Source organism: Mugil cephalus, chromosome 12 (genome assembly GCF_022458985.1).
Source record: "Mugil cephalus isolate CIBA_MC_2020 chromosome 12, CIBA_Mcephalus_1.1, whole genome shotgun sequence".
Classification (NCBI taxonomy): Eukaryota; Metazoa; Chordata; class Actinopteri; order Mugiliformes; family Mugilidae; genus Mugil; species Mugil cephalus.
Genome location: NC_061781.1, coordinates 6,943,659 through 6,964,076, shown reverse-complemented (window position 1 = coordinate 6,964,076; position 20,418 = coordinate 6,943,659). Strand labels below are relative to the sequence as shown.

Below are 20,418 nucleotides of genomic sequence, written 5' to 3'. Positions count from 1 at the left end.
TTTTACTTGCTGTACCCAACAATTTAAGGAGAAAGGTACAGCAGGTTATCAGGAAATTGGTTAATGAATGAAAATCATTTAACTGCTGGCAATTTATAATTCTTCTGCATTTAACTGAGCAGCTGTGTTTTGTCCTGTTTTAGATTTCAGCCAGGAGGGAGCAACATCAACTGCATTCTTTGGCCATATGAGACTCTAAACATAGAACATGAACATTAGTCAGAGTTAAAAGATAACATATTAGTCCTATTAAGATTCTTCTCACGTGATTATATTCATTTTTCTAAATGTCCAGTAATTACTAACATTGACTGTAATGTATTTCACGATATGTTAAGGTGACACCTGAGGACGTTTGACCCACGGTATAAAGCACCTGCCACTACTCTGAGGACAATCACAGACCAGTGTTTGGTCTTCGGCACCTTGCTATACCCGCTGTCATACTGTACAACAGCATGCACTAGGCTCGCTTCAGTGGTGTTGAGGTGGCTGTGATTGAACGTCCATCAGCTCTCCTTGTCTTTACTGGACTTCAAGTAATGCTTCATTTCTTGTAGGTCTGTTAGGGTTCCACTATGGCCCGAATCTGATAAACTGTAACCGTGGGCTTGCTGTGTCGCAACCTTCGTGTACAGAACACCCTTGCACTCTCCGAAACTCTACCAATGCCCTTTCTTTTGTACGTTTGCTCATTGAAGTCTTGTTTACTACATTGTTTGTATGTGATGAAGTAGCCTTTCTATCTCTCTCTGAACAATTTATTGATCTTCTGCCAGTCTAGCTTCTTCTGGTCTGTCCAATTGTGCTTTGGAGACAACTGATCCAGTTGTCTCGTTTAACATTAAGAAAGTCCTTCTTTACTTATAATAATGTTTTCCAGTATCGCAATGGTACCAAGCACTTACCAGGAGAAACAGATGAATAGCTGAAAATGGATTTATGTAAACAAGCTTTTGAGTTGTTCAAATAGAATAGAATAGAATAGAATAGAATAGACCCCTTCACAGTTTGTAAACAGTGTGCCATATTTTGAGGGGCGGGGCTGGGGCGATTTGTTTTGGCATGAATGGACGAGGAAAATGCGTATTTTAGAGAATATACTAATACACTCATACATGGTTGAAATCACACTGGTTTTTCAACCATGCTTTCCCACCAACACCCACCACGACCTACCTGTGATTACTAGTGATGTTAGTTTAGAGAAGGAAAGCTGCATTACTGTCATTTGATTGGTAGGCGAACGCAACTGACTTCTCAAACCTGACAATATCCTTCATCAATAGTTTTTTTTTCTAAATATTGACCTTTTTTTTTTTTTATCCCAATAAAACGCCACACCCAAAACAGAACTGGAATACTTTAAGTCCTGCATATTGCACATGTAGGGAGACACTTGCAATACTGGTGGTGAGCTCAGATCAGATAAGTTCTGGCGCACCCCCTGTGATCTCTGGTGCAACAGATTGGGAACCACTGGTGAAGAGGACCACATTATCCACTCTACACTAGGTGTTCTTGGTATGCAAACTGCAGAGGGTCCAGCACATGTTCCACCTGTGGTCTTAGGAGGGTCTTAGGAGCCGGAGAAACAACTGCTCCAATGCCGTCATAATGTACAACATGAATAGTGCCTCAAAAATAGACGAGTGAATGACATCTGAAATCTGGGAATGCACTATATAGCATGAGTGGCTTCTTCAGTTCAGAACTGAAGAAGTAGATGAGTGGGGAAACGTCTTCAAGAAATTCTACAAGTCCAGTTGCCTTTATTCAACACCTTTTGGGTTCCCCTTTTATTTCTTGTAAACATTAATGTATTTGTCACATCTAATTAAAACCAACGGATGAAATGTTTGTTCGGGGTCACCCATGGTTGACTCTTCTGCAAGAGTTCTCAGCACCTTGAGCACTCGCTTCAAGTATGTAGTCAAATGTTTCTCTGTGTGTCCATGTCCATAAACAGCTTCTCTTCAGTTAGCTTTCACAGCAGGCAGAGTGCAGGTCATTTACCAACAAGTGGAGGGGGAAACCATTATCTGTGTAGAAGTGCACAATCATTCTGTGGTACATGCCAAAAGTGAGATATCCACATTTTCCACAGACTTCCAAAGGAACATTGCATTCTGCGTGTGTATTCAGGACTAGTTGTGATAAGGGTGATAATGGAGACCGACAAGCAAGCCAGAGACAAGGCAGAGAATATTTTAAAGAACAAATAAAATGAAGCCTAAATATGGCAACCTTGCTAAAATGAAGTTAATTGACAGTTAATTGACAAAAAAATAATTAAATAACAATTTTCAGGTATTTTATGTTGCAAATATTGTGAAAGACAGCAGAATCATAGCAACTATTAGCCTTATCAGAGCTTCCCTGTTCATCGAAATGACATACTGCCCAATCAAAGAGGTGGTACTGGGGTTGATAATGTGCAGTGAATTAAACATTTGCTATTCAACCATTGTGTTCAACTTATAATAATACAAATTCAAATCACAAAGAGGTATTAATTATGCTCTCATTGAAATCAGCCAAGGCAGAGAGAATGGCCGGTACAATCCGAAGTTTTCTGTCATTTCTCAGAAATGTCTTGATCACTAGTTAGCTGGATGCCCTAGTGACCTAGAAAAAACAGATGGCATGAGATGAAAGCACGTTAGTGCCTTCAGAGAACCGTTTGAACAAAACTGTCTTAATATGGGAGTCTGTGAAGACCTTTAGGACCATCTGTAACCTGACTGAAATCTCCCAAAGGGGATGGGCCACCAGTACTACATAGAACATGGCTTGATGCCAATCACACAACGTCCATAGGAAAGAAGACAAAATAACACTGCCATAAAAACAAAAGGCCTTCTCGTTTTCGTTGCCCAACCACCACAGGGAAGTCACTGCCCATGTCTGGGTGGTTGCCACAGTTGTTGGACATACATGGTGTGGGAGCCTACCAACATTTAGCGTCAGGCCACAATCTTTATTTAACTTTAGATTTAATAGTTTAAGTTGTCTTCCATTTGCGATACAAGCGACAAATAACTCATTCCATTTTTCCTAGAAGGCATGAGGAATAGACTACACACTACTAGCAAACACTGAGTTTATTGACCTTAAATGTGATGTGAATGTCCAAGAGATGGTAGAGGAAATCTATTTTTTTTAATACTTAACTACGGACACACAGGACACACACAAGAGCATGACATAAAATAAGGTTATTCAAGAATATCTTTCTTCCTTCATACTCGCTACAGTAATTAGGATTCAAATTCAGAGCATACTAACATTTAATTTTTGACAAGCAGCAAAGTGTTTTTTCCATCTCTCTGCTGAAGCGGCCCATGGTTTACCACATTTGATGGTGATGTTTTTCAAATCTTAAAAAAAGCATGAAAAACGGGAACACTTTCTGATTTTCTGGTGGACCAAGTGGAAAGACGAAAGAGCGGAGTTAAATCGTCTGTAGAGCTGTTCTCTGGGCGTAAACATCAAATAGATGAAGTTCTGAACAGGAAGGGCTGAAATGTGTGGGTGTGTGGGTTTTTTTAAATATGCATAAAACCTGTGTAACTTTATAGAATCTAAATTGAGCTGTCAGTTTGGTGGGAAGAGAAACAGATCCCGCTTTTTCTCTGCTCCACTGCTGCCCTGTGAACTAAGATGATTCATGACTAAAATGCGTTTAAAAGTCAGGGAAGTGGGTGTTTTGATGTTAGATTGGGTGATAGGGTAGCGGTAGTCAAATATAATCCTGATCAAAGGCTAAAGATGAAGGCTTCCTTCTCTGTGATTCATCAGTGGGGGGAAAAAAAAAGGACAACGGTGAAACAGAGAAGAAGACAGTAAAGTAGTATGCTGGTTCGTTTGTGAGCATCAGATCTAGCTGCCTAATTAGTCTTACCCGTTGACAGGAAACATCTTCCAGCTCTCTTTCCTGTGTGTCACTTTCTCTCTGGAGGGGATTTTTTGGGTATCATTTCAGGAGATGTTTCGCCCATGACTCAGCTGTCTGCTCTCAGTGGATCTTTCACACTGCTGCTCTACCTGCTGTATGGTGAGATCGTTATTAATGAGACAGTTTAGTCCAACTCCAAAACATGTGCTGCTGTAGTTTTTTTTTTTATTAGTAATAACATATTTGTAGCTGTGGCCATAATTTCCATCCATCAATTTTGTTAATTGTCATCACCAGAGTGATGCGAAACAACATATTTAGAGAATCAGAGAAGTTGTAAACAGTTAATTCAGAGGTAAAGCAACATTTTTGAGAAACTGAGCTGCACAAGCAAAATTCACAGTTGTTGATGTTGTGCGCTGCTGTAAATTTGTGCTGCTGAATGTTGCAATAAAAAGTAAAAACAAGAAGGTGAAACTTTGTCTTGCTGGACGTGCAACAGATTTTTTTCAGTGGCATGGGACCTACCTGGTTGATCGCGATCGACGTGTTGGGCACCCCTGGTCTACACAATTGGTAAGAAAGTGATTGATGAGGCATCGATTGGCAAATCTCACTCAGGGAGCCTCATTTGAAGCTCCTTCCAACCTGCACATGAAATCTTTCTGTTTCCTCTGTAGGCCACTTACCAACCCACTTTGGCCTCTTCTTTTCTGTGTCCGTCTTAATCAATTCTTAATCAGTTCTCTATTCAGAGGGTCATTATTGCTGCTCTTTGTGCCTTAGGCTTTCCACAAATGCGCATGGAAGATCAGTGTGTGAGGTGTGCTCTCCCTGCCTCGTGCTGGAGAAGCTGGTAAAGAGAGTATAGAGAAAAGACATGTATCATATGGCCTCTGTATAATTACATGTGTGGTCTATCTTGTTTGAACTGCTTAGGCTCTTTGGGTAGAAGCCCTGTAATCACTGACAGGGGAAATTGTTACTTGTGATTGGAATGGGAGAAAAGGCTTTGGTTTGTCAACAACACAATTCACAGAATTGAGAGAAGATTGTATTGATCAAGAGAATCAAGAGGAGGAGAAAATGTTCCTACTTTCTAACTCTCTAGTGTCAGCGTACTTTCTTCTAGCCATGGGGGAACAAGCTGTCTGCTGCAGAGGCCACTGCTGATATCTTTCAAAATGCCCCCAATCTGCCTGATCAAGGCATCAGTATACTAAAATTTGCATTTTTTGTCCTCAGGAGCTTGCTTCCTGTGCTCGGGCCTCCTGCTGTGTGCATTAATCTGGTATTCTGTCAAGGCGACATGTTAGAAATTTATGAGAAAAACAACTTCTGACTAAGCAAAATGCCACAATTGAGGTAAACAGTTTTGTTTAAGCATTTTCCACTGCTGCCGGGTTCTGTTCTTTGTGGCTTCTGTTCAGGTTGGTTATTAAGTCAACTGTGCATATACTGCAATGGAAGTGAAATCATTGTCATGCTACAGTATTTCAAGAAGGTCACACTTGTTAGCACGGTGTTCTGGATGACACAGCGTCACATCTCCCTGAGTTCCCTCTGACAACCCCATCATGTGCTACATTCTTCCTCCAGTATTTGCTCATACAGTATACATAGTGTGCCAGCTGGGATAGGCTCCAGCAACTCCCGCGACCCTAGTGCAGGAGTAAGCGGTACGGAAGATGAGATGAGATGAGTATACATAGTGTATAGTACCTAAATCCCTCACAGATTTTCCAACTAAACTAATTTGCTTCAGTGTAATATTTAGCAAAGCATAAATATTCCACTCACGTATTCATACTTGTACAACAACTCAGATATATACTGTGGCTGTACTTGTAGAATCTGGGGTTGCAATGCATAACAGTGGTCTGGATATGGGCTCCTTATCGATAACCACTGGACAGAGCTGAAAGAGGCATCTGTTCTGACTCAGTTCCAGTAGTTAGCTGGAAAAGTGAGCTCCTGTGACTAAACAATGAATAAAACCTTAGCTGCAACTGTGAGAAGATGCTTCACTGATACCCTAACCCTAACACTGATGCAAAATAATGAGACATCCCTAACCTCGATATAGGCTTTTTGAATAAAAACCTTTAAGAAAACCTACATACACAGTAATGACAATCTGTTCATTCTGCTTCCCTGAAATACTTGGGAATAGTCACACCTTGCCATAGCTACAATTATAGACAATAAGGTCAGTGACACCTGCATTGTGTTATCTCTTTGAATGAGCTGGTGTGTGGCAAGTGAGGAAACAAACAAATGTGAGTGGTAAGACCCAATCAAGAGGTGAATATGGGTTTTGTGGCATTGTTTTCAGGGTCTGGTGTTTTGCCTGGCCTAGCATGACTGCTGTGAGTTTCAAAAGCTAAAACAGGACAGCGGTGATTCCAAAGCTCTACTGTTTTAGTGCTCTCTGAACGCTGGAGTCACGCTAAGTTTTGCTTTGTAAAATTAATTACAAACCCACCCAAAACAGGGATCCTCTACAGAAACAGAAAAGGGGTTCAGAAGTAGAGATCACCCCCATCTAACAGAAGATTGCAACGGTTTGTAGTTGAAATGATTGACTGGAAGAGTGAGTTTACTTGGCAAAAGCTTTTCTGAAGCCTGCAAATCACGCTGAACTAATGGACGTGTTTAATGACTCCAACAAAATAAGCGGTACAGGCTTGCCTCTAATCTCTTATTCTACAATGATGAGGGAGGAGCGGCGCAGCACGGCACATACAACATGTCCACACTGAGTCATTTACCTTTAAAAGGTGGCAGTATTTTTAGCTGCAGCTTCAAATCAATATATGATTGCAGGAGGAAATGGGAAAATAGTCAGTCAATCTAAGCCCTTTCCTCCAGATATTATGCGTGTGTGTCTGGTACATAAAATTGATTTGACAGATACGTGTTTAAGATGAGAAGTAAACTTTTCATCAGAAGCTGGTTGGGATATTTCACTGTGACCTTTTATCGTGTTACAGGGAGAACGAGATAGATGCTTTCACTTGCCAACACAAAGGTGCGGTTTTCGCACACCCAGGGACCACAGATGACGTATGCTACATTCTGAACTGCTTTTGTTTTAGTTTGAAGGCGACCTAATGGAAACCCTCTGGCCATGACGCTGCTGCCCCCCCAGATCTTGCCCCGGCAGCAAGGCCTTTAACTAAATAACTGATAAGGTCACTGTTTCATCAAAAATACACTGTTTAAGAACAGGCCACACTGCTTCTCATCCAATTTGACATTTGGTTTATCCGTAAGAAACATATCAAATGTGGCCATTTTCCAATATGTCAGCTATGAATTTGTTGTTGTGGGTGAACAATTTTCCATCAAGTAAAACTTGTTTAAAGTCTGTGACACAGTGTTACTGTGTTCCACTATTATCTTGTTCTGTGCAGAATAGATACCTTGATCATAGTACACCGAGTGCCAGCAACATTATGTAATACATTACGGCCTTCAGGCTTTGTCGCAAATCAACATGCATACAAGCGAGCCATCATTAGCAGGGTCCAGCTAGCCCACTCATGTGGAATGGATTTCTTATGTGAATATGTTAAGTTCGACTCAGGGCACTGCAGACACCAGGGATGTCTCAGCTGAGATTGAAATTGAGAGAAATGCTGCAGAAAGTCATTTCGTTTCTCTCTCTCACTTGTGTATAGATGGAACCAGAGAAGGAGATTTGAAGAGTGGTCGCTATCCCGTGGAAAGCCACAGAAAGCCTAAGAAATTTTTACGATGTGACTACTAGTGTTATAGTACAGTAAACTATACATGTGAGATTCTTTCTGGACGAAAAAAAACATAAATCCATCACAGTTGATCTGATTCAGCTAATGTTTTTACCACGCACCAAATGTTTGACTTCCACTTCTGGGTGGCTGCCTACCTAGCTGCTTCCTTTTTCTCTTTACATAAAGCTAATGGGATACTTCATGTTTTGTTCATACATATGGAAATAGTTTCTCTTCTACAGTTGTAACTCTCAGCAGGAAAGCAGCTTATTCTCTGAAAACATCAAACTGTTCTGTCGGTTATAATGCATTATATCCTATGACATTTCTATCTGTTACTACACCAGTTTATCACTGATATGGTATCCGCAATTACCTACATTTGGTAATTCTTCCACTATATTACATCCTTTGTCTTTGTCGCTTCACCTACACATGTGATCCTGGAGTCAATAAGTCAAAGTGTAACATTCAAGCATGTTTCAACGTTTAAAGCATCTCCTGTTCAGAGACAAAAATAGAAAATATTCAGCAAGAAGTGTCCCTGTTCAGTGCGTCACGCCTCACACAGTGTCAGCAGATGGTTTTCAGTGTCATGTCCAACAGATGGGGAAATGGCTCAATTTGCAGTGATCCATAAAAAGATGGTCAACATTTATGGTCGTATTTATTCCTAAGTGCTCTCCTTTGCTATGAGCCTGCCACGGCCACGAGCAACTGCTTTATATTTTTTACACACATTATGCTGTGATCTAACTACGCGTCCTCTCCTTTTTCCTCTTTCCTTTTCTTTGCTGACTAGTTTCTCAGTGTGTGTCGGCACTGGGGTGTGGACCCGACTACGAATACGCAATCGAGGAGATCTGCCTGGCAAAATTCAGACTGGACATGCAAGAGCTGGATCAGAGACGCTGGTGTAGCTGGGAGGACACAGTCGAGTGAGTGGGACAAAACAGACGCACAACGGACTCACACACACACACACAAAGACAAAAAGAGACACAGATTAAAACAGATTTACATTCACAAAAATACAAACAACACATAATGAGCCTAAGAAATGAAATTTGCACAAGGCATCGAAAAGCACTTTCATCCACTCTGTTAGTTTTCACGCTGTAAGCTCATTAAATAGCAATTGGATTCTAAATACTTACAATGATCTCCACAAACAATGCATATTGTTTGTATTCATCACCCCTTTTTTCTGTTTGAGTCTGTCAAGACAGCAATAAGAGGCATTACAAGGTTATTTTTTAAAAAGAAAATCAGGTGCTTTATTACCCTCTGGCTGTACATATACAAATATTGTCTCACTGTAAAATAAGTCCACTTTTGCAAAATTGCTCTTACAATTACAATCATTTACTGGGTTCATCTTCAGTTAAATAATCACATTAAAGTGTTTGTATTTCTTTGCATTTATTTCATTTAATATCTTTTTTCCTTCGTACTTAGCCACTGAAAACTTGACCTGAATGTTCTAGTTTTGTGAGTATTATTGTCCTTGCTTTTATGTATGAAAAGTGCCAGCTGTTGCTTTTGGACCTCTTTCATAGCTTTCGGCCTGAGCCAGCTGCGAGCTGCAAGGTTAATTTACAAGGTCTTCAACTTGTAAGTTGGTTCTATTTAAATATACTAATAACTCTCTTATATTTCAATGTGGATACATCATAGGAGTACCCCATGGCTCAGTTATAGAGCCTCTGTTATTCAGTGTGTCCCCTATATTTCAACTACATATGGAGCTGGTCCTCTTACATAACGCCCATGTTTTTATAGCCACCCAGACACAGGGTCTTTACCTAACCTTTTATGTTTCTAGCAGTCACCACAGGTTCTCCTAAAAAAGAAAGGGAGGTTTGTTGCAGTCTGAATCCTCACTGCCAGATGCCACTTTATAATACAGAGCGTTGTTTTCATACATTCCTCCATCATTCCAATCTGATAATTAAGTGTAATTGCTTAGTGTCATGGTTTATGTTTATTTCCTGTCTGTATTGTCTCCTTGTGGTTTGTCATGTCTGTCTGTGTCATGTGTTTTGTTTCCTTTTTTATTTTCTTAAGTTCTGGATTTCCTGTCTTGTGCCTCCTTGTCCCTTGATTGCTTATTGGTCTCACCTGTGTTGATTATTCCCATGCGTCTCACCTGTGTCTTGTCAGCCCTGAGCCCTCTTGTGAATATATAGCCCTGTCTTTCCCTTTTCCATGTTCCTTGTTTTTTTCCATGCCACGTACCTAGAGTCCAAGCCATGCCGATGATTCTTTTTGATTTTTGTATTTTCCTGCCTTGCGCAGCGCTTTTTGTTTAATATTAAATGCCTTTTGTTTGAACTCTGTGCCTCTTCAATCAGTCCTGCATTTGGGTCCTCACCTCAACACCTCCCTCCTACTTGACACTTTGATCTGATATCTTAAAACGTTACATGGCTTAAAAAAAAAACAAAAAACAAAAAAAAAAACACAAAAAATTCACACAGTAACATTAATTGCATTAATTGGAGGAAAGGATGAATTGGAATTGATTGGACATATTATGTCTGAAATGCTACTCAGGTTTATTTATGATTTAAAATAAATATAAGGATTCACTGCAGTAGTTAAACTGCTCTATGACTTTCCCTCTTATTTGTATAAAACGTGTTACCAATCATGTTATCAGTGAAAAAAATAAAAGTTAGTTCTGCAGATGTTGCTTAAATCACAGACTTTGGTTTATAGTTTCTGGACAGCAATTATATCTGAAAACTGTGTAATACAGAGGTATGATTACCTGAATGTTGCCAATGTGGTGCAGAGGTGGGCATTGTTGCCTCACAGCAAAAAGTACCGCGTGTCTTCCTCTGGGTGCTTCAGCTTCCTCCCACAGTCCAAAGACATGTGTGTTCTGTTCTTACACACTGGTGGCTCTAAACTGGTTCTAAACTAAATAAACCACATTAATAAATATATACTCCTAGCCTAAATAGGTGGGGAAAATGCATTGTAGATAATGGATGGATGGATAGATGGATTATCTGACTATTTCCAGGAGTTTTCCTCAAACTGCCTCAAAGGACACAGGAAAAAAACGAGACAACAACAAAAAAGAGACTAGCAAATGAAGGATTGAAATGTCAAAACTGGTTCAGCGGTTTAAAAAAGGTCAAGTATCAGGACACTGTGCTGCATTTTGGCCTAGACGCCTCCGAGGATTTCTAATTTACTTCAAATGACATTTGGTGTGTGTGTTTGTATGTGTGTGCGTGTGCGTACACAGTGCCATCCCACCTCTTAGTGTCTCTTAGTGTCTGAATGAGCTGTCAGAAGGAGGGCAGCTTCCTCAGCTCTCCTGTCTCTCCTCTGTCCTCAGCTGTCACTTTTCACTGTCAGCATGACTTGAGAACACTTAACATTGTCTCTTACCGTCTCTTACTTTCAGTACACGTTTATTAAACACTTGTCAGTATTTTCCTCAGAATATACCCACTTCTATTACACTTTGCAAGCTTTCACACAGAGAAAATGAGCCAACTGCCAAACCGGCTTTTTGCATGACTGATTATTTCTACTTTAAAGCATGAATTGTACAGTCACATTTTGTTGTATTTTTTCATCCCCTGGTCGACAGTCCTTTCTGCTGCATACTTCAGTGATATTTAATTACACTTTTCCTCATCTCCTTTTGTGCAGTGCTGTATTACATCCCCTAGTGTCGTGTTGATGCTAATGCTAAGATATTGCATGTTCCCTTTCAGTTTGGTGTCATCTCTATTGCATTTGTTCTCCCCAAGTCCCTTGGGCAGTTATTGTTATTACGTGTCACGGCAGTATTTGTTCTCATGTCAATAGGTTGCGGTGTGCCCATCAGATCCTAGGCTGAAATGAGAAAATGGCAGGGACACGACAGGTCATCATTACTAAGCGCTCAATTCAGGGATGTGTCAGGCTGCAAACTGGAGAGGTTTTGAAGCTGATGGTGGAGTCGGACCCAATCAATGAATGAATCAGTGAAGCATACACTTTACACTGCTAAATGCATTTCTAATCAGTATACCTGAGCTGCAGACACACAGCAAATTCCCCAAAGGTATCTTTTATTAGCAATTATTAGTTATCTGTAAGCGTGTAGAAGAAAAACGGGAAAATGTTTTACCAGCCTCACAAGATTGGACCAGATATTTGAAGTATCTGAAGCCTGCTGGTGACGTGACCTTTTCTTTGCGGCATTACGGAAATGATTGAAGTGTTTGGATAAAGCTTCTGTCCTTCAGCTGATTACCCTCTACGTGCGTTCCTTGTATTTGACATCTTGAAAAGTCTTAAAAATTTTGGCTCCAAACTAAATCATGCGAATGCTGAATGAATGTTTAATGTAATCTTTTTCTCTCTCTACCGTCTCTTGGTTAGCTGGCTAGTCATGGCACATTAGCACATTAATGTTCTTAGCGTGGTGGTAACTCAGCCAAGCTCCGAACACACAAGTTGTCTTTTTTTTTTATCCAAGGTAATGTATGGAGTGGAAAACTACAGTGTATTCAGTCATGTTTCAGTCATGACTTGAGGGGAGGCATGATTTGCAATTTGCGTGATTTGATTTGCTCCTGCTGATGAATGTAACAGATGATTTGATGAGTAAATGCATTGATTAGCTTGGACTATGCTGATGTCTTTATGTTCATGCTCATCCCCAGTTAAGCCAGTTTTCCTTATGCCTGCTATTTCAACGAGCCTGAACCTGCTCATCCAAAGTGTTCTTCTAATACAGACTTCATAAAATGAGCGGCGTGTAAACATGAAATGGCTTACCGCAGCAGCGCAACTGCTACACGGGAGCATCTCAAGAGAAAATATCCCGGGGCTGCTTTTCAACCTCAAACAGCAGCGTAAACATTTGGACTAACTTTTGTCTGATTGTTGGTTGTTTGGCAGTGCGTGGGAGTTGTTGTTTTTCAGAGAAGAACTCAACGAAGGCTCTCTAGAGGAGATGCTAATGGCGAGTATAGCGGCGCTTTTGGAAGCAGTTTGTATTTGTGTACGTTGACCTATAATTCGAAATGGTGTTGATTTCCATTAATGTTGCAATCTAAGTGGGTGTTAGCAACTTTTTTTGCAGATAAACAATAGAGGTGCGTTCCCAGTTACATTTGGAATGATTAGTGGTTTGAAATAGTTTCTTCATTTTTAACAGGGATGGGCAACTAAAATGATGGAGGGGGCCGCAATTTTTTGTCGGCTCTATCAGGGGACCACAAACTGTCTAATCAGATATATGACAAAAATTCTATATTAAATAAGACCGAAATATGTGCATATGTCACAGTTTCTCAATATTTCATGATGAAACACATGTATAAAGATTATAACCGTCAACAACAAAGGGTTTGAACAAGAAAACAAAAGATATCGACATATTTTTGTTACTTTCCTAAATAAAACTTACCATTCAAAGATGGGACAAAACTGCTGCACAGCAAACCAACCTAAAGTGCAAGAACGCATTTTGTGTTATTTAATGATAAACTTGTGGCTTTACCTGTTGACTATTATATATTATATATCATTTTCTTTTCACAGTGTTTTTTTCGCTATGGCTTGACGTCTCTTCCTTGTCGATCTTCTTCTTCTGTTGGTGTTTAACCTCCTAGCTTCTGTTTGCTATGTATTTTTAATTTCTCCAGGGTATTTGGGATCAGTAGGACCTAAGAAGTATAAAAACTAAGCATCATTTTTCAACAGGAAGTTTTAGTTTTTGAAATATTTTTTTTAAAAAAATCATTCATTATTTATATTATAATAAAGCGACCAATGTGTGGCAAATATAAAACTGTTTTATTTTAATACCTGTACATGACTGAGAAAAAACAGAATTGTGAACACTGAAGTCCCAACATCCTCAAACGAGTACCTATTAATTAGTGCGGTTGTAGCTCATTACTATTTATAAAATTTGTTAAATTTGCAGGTCATATCAAACTAGAAATCTTAATAAGCATAAATAAACAAGTTTTAATCATAGAATTTAATGGGGTTTTGTTCCTCGTTTCTGCTACCACTAGATGGCAGACTAAAGTGTCCACTAACGAGGACAATGGGTTTAAATGAAGCAGAATAAGCTGCAATAAAACCTAAAACTTAATGTCCCCATATGAGGCCGCAGGGTCTCAGGCGCTTAGCGGCGGCCATCCAGCGGTGAACTGTTTTGTTGCACCTTAAAACTTTTTTGGATTGGTGAAGGAAATGTTTTTATAATTTTCAAAAATGAATCCAGTTGCCCATACCTGATTTATAAGTTTGCATGTTAAAATATGTGATTTGTGAACCTAAATGTTGAAATATTGTATTGGTGGAAGTTATGTTTATTACACTATTAAGTGGTACATTAACCAATCACTTTTGACTGCTAAAAAGATGATTAAATGTGCCCATGGTTAGCTCTCATGTGGAGTACTAAATGGGTTAATTTTGAAAAACGGTCCTTTAAGGTGTGGAAAATTAGATATCTGTATGTCACTCCGCATGTTGGGAGATCAACGAGCAGTTTACCATAACAAACACCTGTACGTGCAGTGTGTATCAATGATATTCGCAAGGGCACATGTCAGCTTAGACACGATGCATGCTAATTGATGTTTAAATGTTAACTGGGATGTTTAGCTCCGTGAATCAATACAGCATGCACTGTCACGCTCCCACTTACTCACAGCAACACCGCATAGGGCGGTGACACTGCGGCACAAATGGTAATCACCACACCATGACTGAAAAGATTTTAGAAAACCTGTGAAGCCCCAAAAGTGGGAAAAAACAATGCAGGTAGCTTTTGTTCCTGATGGAGAAAAGGCTGAACTGTAACAAGCGGAGCTCAATTTTGGTAAAGCATTAATGCACTTTTAATGTTCTCACAACTGTTTCGCCTCAAGTAGCTGGGACGCGGTCAGTCTGTGGACACAGTGATCTCCAATTGAGACTGATGAAATAATTTCGGCTCCGCTCCTCTGTGAAAGATTTGTGTTTCGCTAATAAACCTTCTGCTTTCAAAATGTTGTTGAAATGAATCATTTCGCTCTGCCAGCACCCAGGTATGTACAGGACACTTAGCAGATGAAAAATATGACAAGTCTGCTAATGCAGATGCGAGACAGATGCAGGGACGTAGACGCCCAACTGGAGACAGAAATGATAACATGTCACCACCTCAGCTCAGTCTGAACACTTTCCAGCGTATTACTGGCACTCGCTGAAATTTTAAGCTGTCAGGGTGTGCATTTTAAACAGCCGCCTGACATTTTGTTGTGTCGCTCATGTAAACATAAGGGTGCATACGACGTGATGAATGTTTCATTATGAATATAAATGTCCCATTTGTCAATCCCGCCCCAGTTCTCCACAGTCATGTTCATGCTAATGCTGCATGATCAGTGTCCCACAGCACAAAACATTTATATCAGATTCAGTCAAAATGAGCTATTACGCAAAACGAACTGAGGCAGGATGAGGACGCAGCTATATATCTACGCAGACCATTTGCCCTGATCCCCGACAACAGCCCGGACACAAATGTCCACCACAGCTTTGCAGTCCTTTCCTTAAGTCTTTGTCTTTCCCTTCATATCAGCCGTCTCTTCCGTCGTTCCCTATCATCTTTTTTTTCTTCTGACATTCAGCTGTGAAAGCGCCTGCTTAAGATTTCATAGCTCTTGGTGCCCTGAAGCCCATGTGAGGTCACAGACTCCTTAATAATACACATGACACTGAGGTTGCTGCCTACGCAGGGGCGATGTGCAGGTATTCAGTCTGCACCTGGAAAGATGATGGACTCTAATCGAGGGAGAGAATACACCACTGTGTGGATATTTCACAGTAAATGAGCCATTAGTGCCATATGTGCTGTCATAAATAAAATGTATTGGCCATTAAGGTGTGCTTGAGTAATTGAATGATATTAAATTGAGTGACGATGGATGTCATTTATGGTACTTATACCTGCTAATAAAGAAACAGTTTAACATCCTGAGGGCGATATATTCGTCTTCTGTTGTAAATCATCTGATTCACAATCGTCTTCTGGAGCCATCACAACACAAAAGGCTGACTGGCCGACAGAGGATGTGTTTTAATCCACTGACCGCGGTGATTATAAAATAGAATAATTTAAGCACATCCGTTAATCCTCATAAGCACGACGTGAATAAATGTAAACAGAGCCGAATGGATTAGCTGTTCCCTTATTTACATTCACATCAGAGTACAGTGAAGCAACTGTTCTGGAGGTGAGATGAAAATGCTCCTTCGTCCCAAAAGCCTGTGAATGTGCCGGCGGGTTGACATGTTTGATTGACAGCTAAGCAGGAGGGGTTAATGAGACACAACCTGGAGGCAGAAGGCGTTTATTTGTTTACTTGCTAAATTATATATTTTTGTTGCTCTGTTTTATCCTTAGAGAGACAGGACATGTAGGTAATCCTGTTTAGAAATTAAACATTCATTAGTTCCTAATCTGCCGTCAGCAGATGTCGGCTGGACCAACTTTGCGCAAGCTAGCAAGTGGAAGACGGTCTTTGATCTCAGCCTTGTTTTTTGCTCGTTTAATCCACCTACAATAATGATATAATTTCTGTGCGCTGTCACGTCCTCCCGCTAACATTAGCAAATTCCTCTCTAGCCCTAGGCTGCGTCAAGTGAAGTGTGATGACTTTTTAGGGAGCCCGGAGCTGCCTCGTACTACACAGACATACACAATTATCTGTCTATAACTTTAGTGCAGTTGCTGTATGTCTTCAACATTCCTGCCCGCTCAAAGCCATTGGAGTTGAACAGTCTGAGACCAATCTGGGATTTTCTTTCTTATTAAACAGGAAGTAAATACACAGAATCAAATACTGTAGCTCTCTGATATCTGGTTCAGATAAAACTTTTGAAAGAACCATGATGTTTTGAAAGAAGTACACATTCTACCTACCAGTGTTCAATTCATAATATTTAGGACTTTTACTTTTGGAAGGTTAGATATCGCATATATATATATATATATATATATGTTTTGCTTTTCGTTTTTATACACACACACACACACACACACACACACACACACACACACACACAGACATATATATATTAAGCAAAACTTGAAAGGCTGTAAGTGTGAAACATTGTGGGTGGTCCACTACTAGAAACAAACCACGATACTCATAATAATAGGTCACACTAACTTAACTTTCTCTATGAAATAAATCCCTTAATTAAACTGAGATGTTCTGAGACGTTAAAAAGTAAAATGTTGAAAGGGTGAACGACAAAGCGAAACTGACCTTATTTTTCAATACTTTAACATTAACAGCTTGAGGTAATCTGCTGCTTAATGAAGTTATGTAACTTAGGTTTAGGAACAAGCCTCAGTTACCTGCACCTGCCTATGTAGGCGCCTGTAACCTCTCATCCCCCGTTTGGCTCAGTTCTCATGAGCGTTCGTTAGCACTTAACACGATTCACCAAAATCGATTACCTTCACTATGAACTCCAAGATGGTCTCTTGACAGCGAATTATTCCATGTCCCATCAATCATCCCAGATTCTCCTATTCCGTCTATTTCCTTTCGCCCGCCTCCAGCTAGTCATCTCTCCCAGCTACAATCAAAGCCTTGTACATTATCCTCCACCACGTCCAAACAGAGGCCGGAAAAAAACAAACCCCCCTGACCTGGTCAAAGTAAACTTCTTTGTTCATTCTGAGTTGTGGTCTTGTTAATGAATCAATATGTCTGGGGCTGATTAGACACTGTTTTGTTCCAGTCTATCCATCTGCCCACCTCAGCGCAGGAGCCTCTAGGCTGCATCTGTGCATCCGTACGCTCTGCCTGTTGGCTTAGTCGGCTAATTGTGGCACATTATCACATTACCGCGCTCAGTGTGGCACCTCGACTCTTAAGCAGCTTCTCCATCGTTCACAAACAGCCCAGCTTTCTCTTATATTAGTTCTCATTTGCTGTGAAAACACAACAGTTACTGTCAAAATCTCCACAGAGAGAACATTTAAAGGAGCTCCACAAGGGCCATTGTAGGTGCTTCATTATTAATCCCTGTAGGTGCACATGCCTCTGATTTCATTTAGTCATTTTTCTAGTATGACACTATATTGTACACTTGTGTAATATACTGTGTAAGGTGGTAGAATAGTTACTTTGACTCATACAAGATTTTCTACTGTGTAGAATAATACTATCAGAAGTCAGAAATGTTAGAAACTATTAAATTAGTTATGTGGTAAGGAAAAAAATGAAAAGGAGTAAAAAGCATGCTTTAAATCTGTGATTCTTTAAAATCTTGTCCTTGACAGTTTTAAAGCCATTCTTTGAAGGTTGAGTATTTATTGGCTGCTTTTCCTTCAGTCCAGCTTAATCCAAACCATCTCATTTGGGTTCAGTTCAAGTGACTGTGGAGGACCTCTTGCTCAAGAAGCCCTCATGGACAATGTTGGTCCGATTTTCCTGTTTCAAAACAAATGAGGGTTCCACCGAGCTGCTTTCTTCTCCTCCTCTCTCTCTTCATCGCAGCGTTCGACAGTCTGACTGAACTTTGTGTCATTTCTCTGGATTAAGATCACCGAGACGTTTCCAACAGCCTGTGAAGCTGTCATCAATGCAAACAAGCGCTGAGGAATCCAGCATGTGAAACACTTTTTATTGGTTGGCTCGTTTGTTTACTGTACTGTGTTATTTCATATTTTTTGAATTTTGAGTTTCATTCTTCCATAAAAAAAAAATAAAAAAATACAAGAGTGTCTCCAACCTGCAGCGTATTTAATTGTATAACGTGTAAGTTAAGGTGTTTGTCAGGTGAAGATTAACCTGCTTGCTTTCAGCCCTCAGTAGTGGTGACATGAACACAGAAAATAGTGGAATAGCTTGCTCTGTGAATCCAAATACTGTTTAGATTGAATGTTTTTCATTAACACAAATTTCCTCCCTTGTTCCAGTTCTATGTACTGCAGGCCCTCCGTTTAAAAATAGCTCGGTTTCTTGGTTTTACAAGAGCTCTTGTGCCTGTGCGATTGTTAGAGGGTAGTTTTGTCGGTCAGTCATGCATGCCTGTCAGCCGTCTGTAATAATTTAAAAACCCTTTTGTGGGTGAGCTCACATCGGGTTACATGGAAACTCAGGCCAGATAAATCCTGTGAGCTCAGCAGTGTGGAAAGCTCACTGAAGTTCCCTCTCTGTGGAACTTTGTGTGATTTAATGGCTGATTACTTGGTGATTAGAAGTGGATTGCTGTATGTTTTTACAACTCTAATGGCTGGGTAACATCCAGAATCGCCTGGACTGCTGTGTGCCTGCAGCCGTTATGCAATGCATCTTAAATAGCATTAGGACAAGACTTTGAATACTTGCCCCGGCTTGAGCGTTTTTTTCATTTGCAAGTTTGTAGCTGGACAGAAAAATACAACACTGCACATTCTCTTTCTCCTGTCTCTTCATAATCCTCTTCTCTTATTATAAGACAATATATTAATATTTGCACACAACATACTCTTTAAGGAATCCCTCAAATTCCATTTCAGTCTTCATATATATATATATATATATACTGGATCCCTGAGAGGACCACACAACAAACTGTGTTGCTCTACTTTAATTGAACCATCTCCTCATACGGTGCCTTCACATCAGTACTGCAAGCATTCACTTTGACGACAACTCGCTGGTCCCTCTGGGATTCGGCTGAAGCGGGAAAAACCTCAGGATGCGCATTGAATATTTTCCTGCCGTTATTATGCACCGTTTGCTCCCATCTTTCTCTCTGTCACTGTGGTGGATGCCTGCTGTGTGTCTCTCCACGCCAACAGCTACAAATGTCAATATGCAAACATAAATCCTTTGCAATGTATACGTATATACAAATACTCCTCCTCATGTTTATTATAATAATCCTTAATAAATAATAAAGGATTTCAGTGTTGAATCTTTAGAAATAAGAGCCATTCTACGTTACGCTCGTTGTCCCCTGTTTTTATTACCTTGTGCCTTGAGTTTAGTTTCCCAGGCCTAAGAATGAAACAACCATCAGACTGCAATGGCATGTTTCAGACTTTTTACCACTTTTTACTTATGTCTCAAGGTTCAAAATACCTTCCTAACCTGTCTGTGGAGCAGGACAGAGACAGCAGCCTGTCACTGAATGAGCTTCTCTGTCTGACTATGGTGTGGGGTAGAGGGGTGGTGGACACCAACGCCAGGGACTCCAGCTCTGTCCCTACCACAAAGCCCACCTTCTGTATCAGTTTGTCCAGCTGATAGTGGCAACGGTAGTGTGGTGGAACATGTCCAGCAGCCTCCAGCAGATGTTAAAAGATCTTGGCCTCTTGAGGTAACAGAGACGGCTCTGACCTTTTCTTGTAAACTGAGTCTATGTAAGCCGACCAGTCTAGTTTGTGATCCAGCTGTAGACCCAGGTACTTATAAGTCTAAACCACCTCTACACACTCCCCATTGATGGTTATGGGCTGCATGTGCTCCTGGACCAGCTGGAGATCCACTACCACCTCCATGGTTTTAGCCGTACTGATAAGAAGGTGGATCTATCCGCAACATGAAGTTGTTCACCAGATTCTTGTACTCCTGCTCTGGTGCCCTGATACACCCACAATTGCAGTGTCGTCTTGAGAACTTCTGCAGGTGACTTGACTCTGTGTTGAAGTTCAAGGTGTACAGGGTGAATAGGACAGGGGAGAGCGGAGCCCCCTGTGGTGCTGCAGTGCTGCTGATGATAGTCCCCGATGTGCAGTTCCCT

General features: G+C 40.5%; 1 protein-coding gene across 2 annotated transcripts in view; it reads left to right on the top strand.

The window, feature by feature from the left end:
* The window catches only part of ramp1 (receptor activity modifying protein 1), a 62,455-nt gene that overhangs the window by 30,036 nt on the left and 12,001 nt on the right, over window positions 1-20,418 (top strand). For both annotated transcript variants that reach the window (XM_047600037.1, XM_047600036.1), the window contains exon 2: window positions 8,456-8,591. In XM_047600037.1, the coding sequence (XP_047455993.1) occupies window positions 8,456-8,591 (136 nt within the window). The remainder of the gene's footprint in view (window positions 1-8,455; window positions 8,592-20,418) is intronic.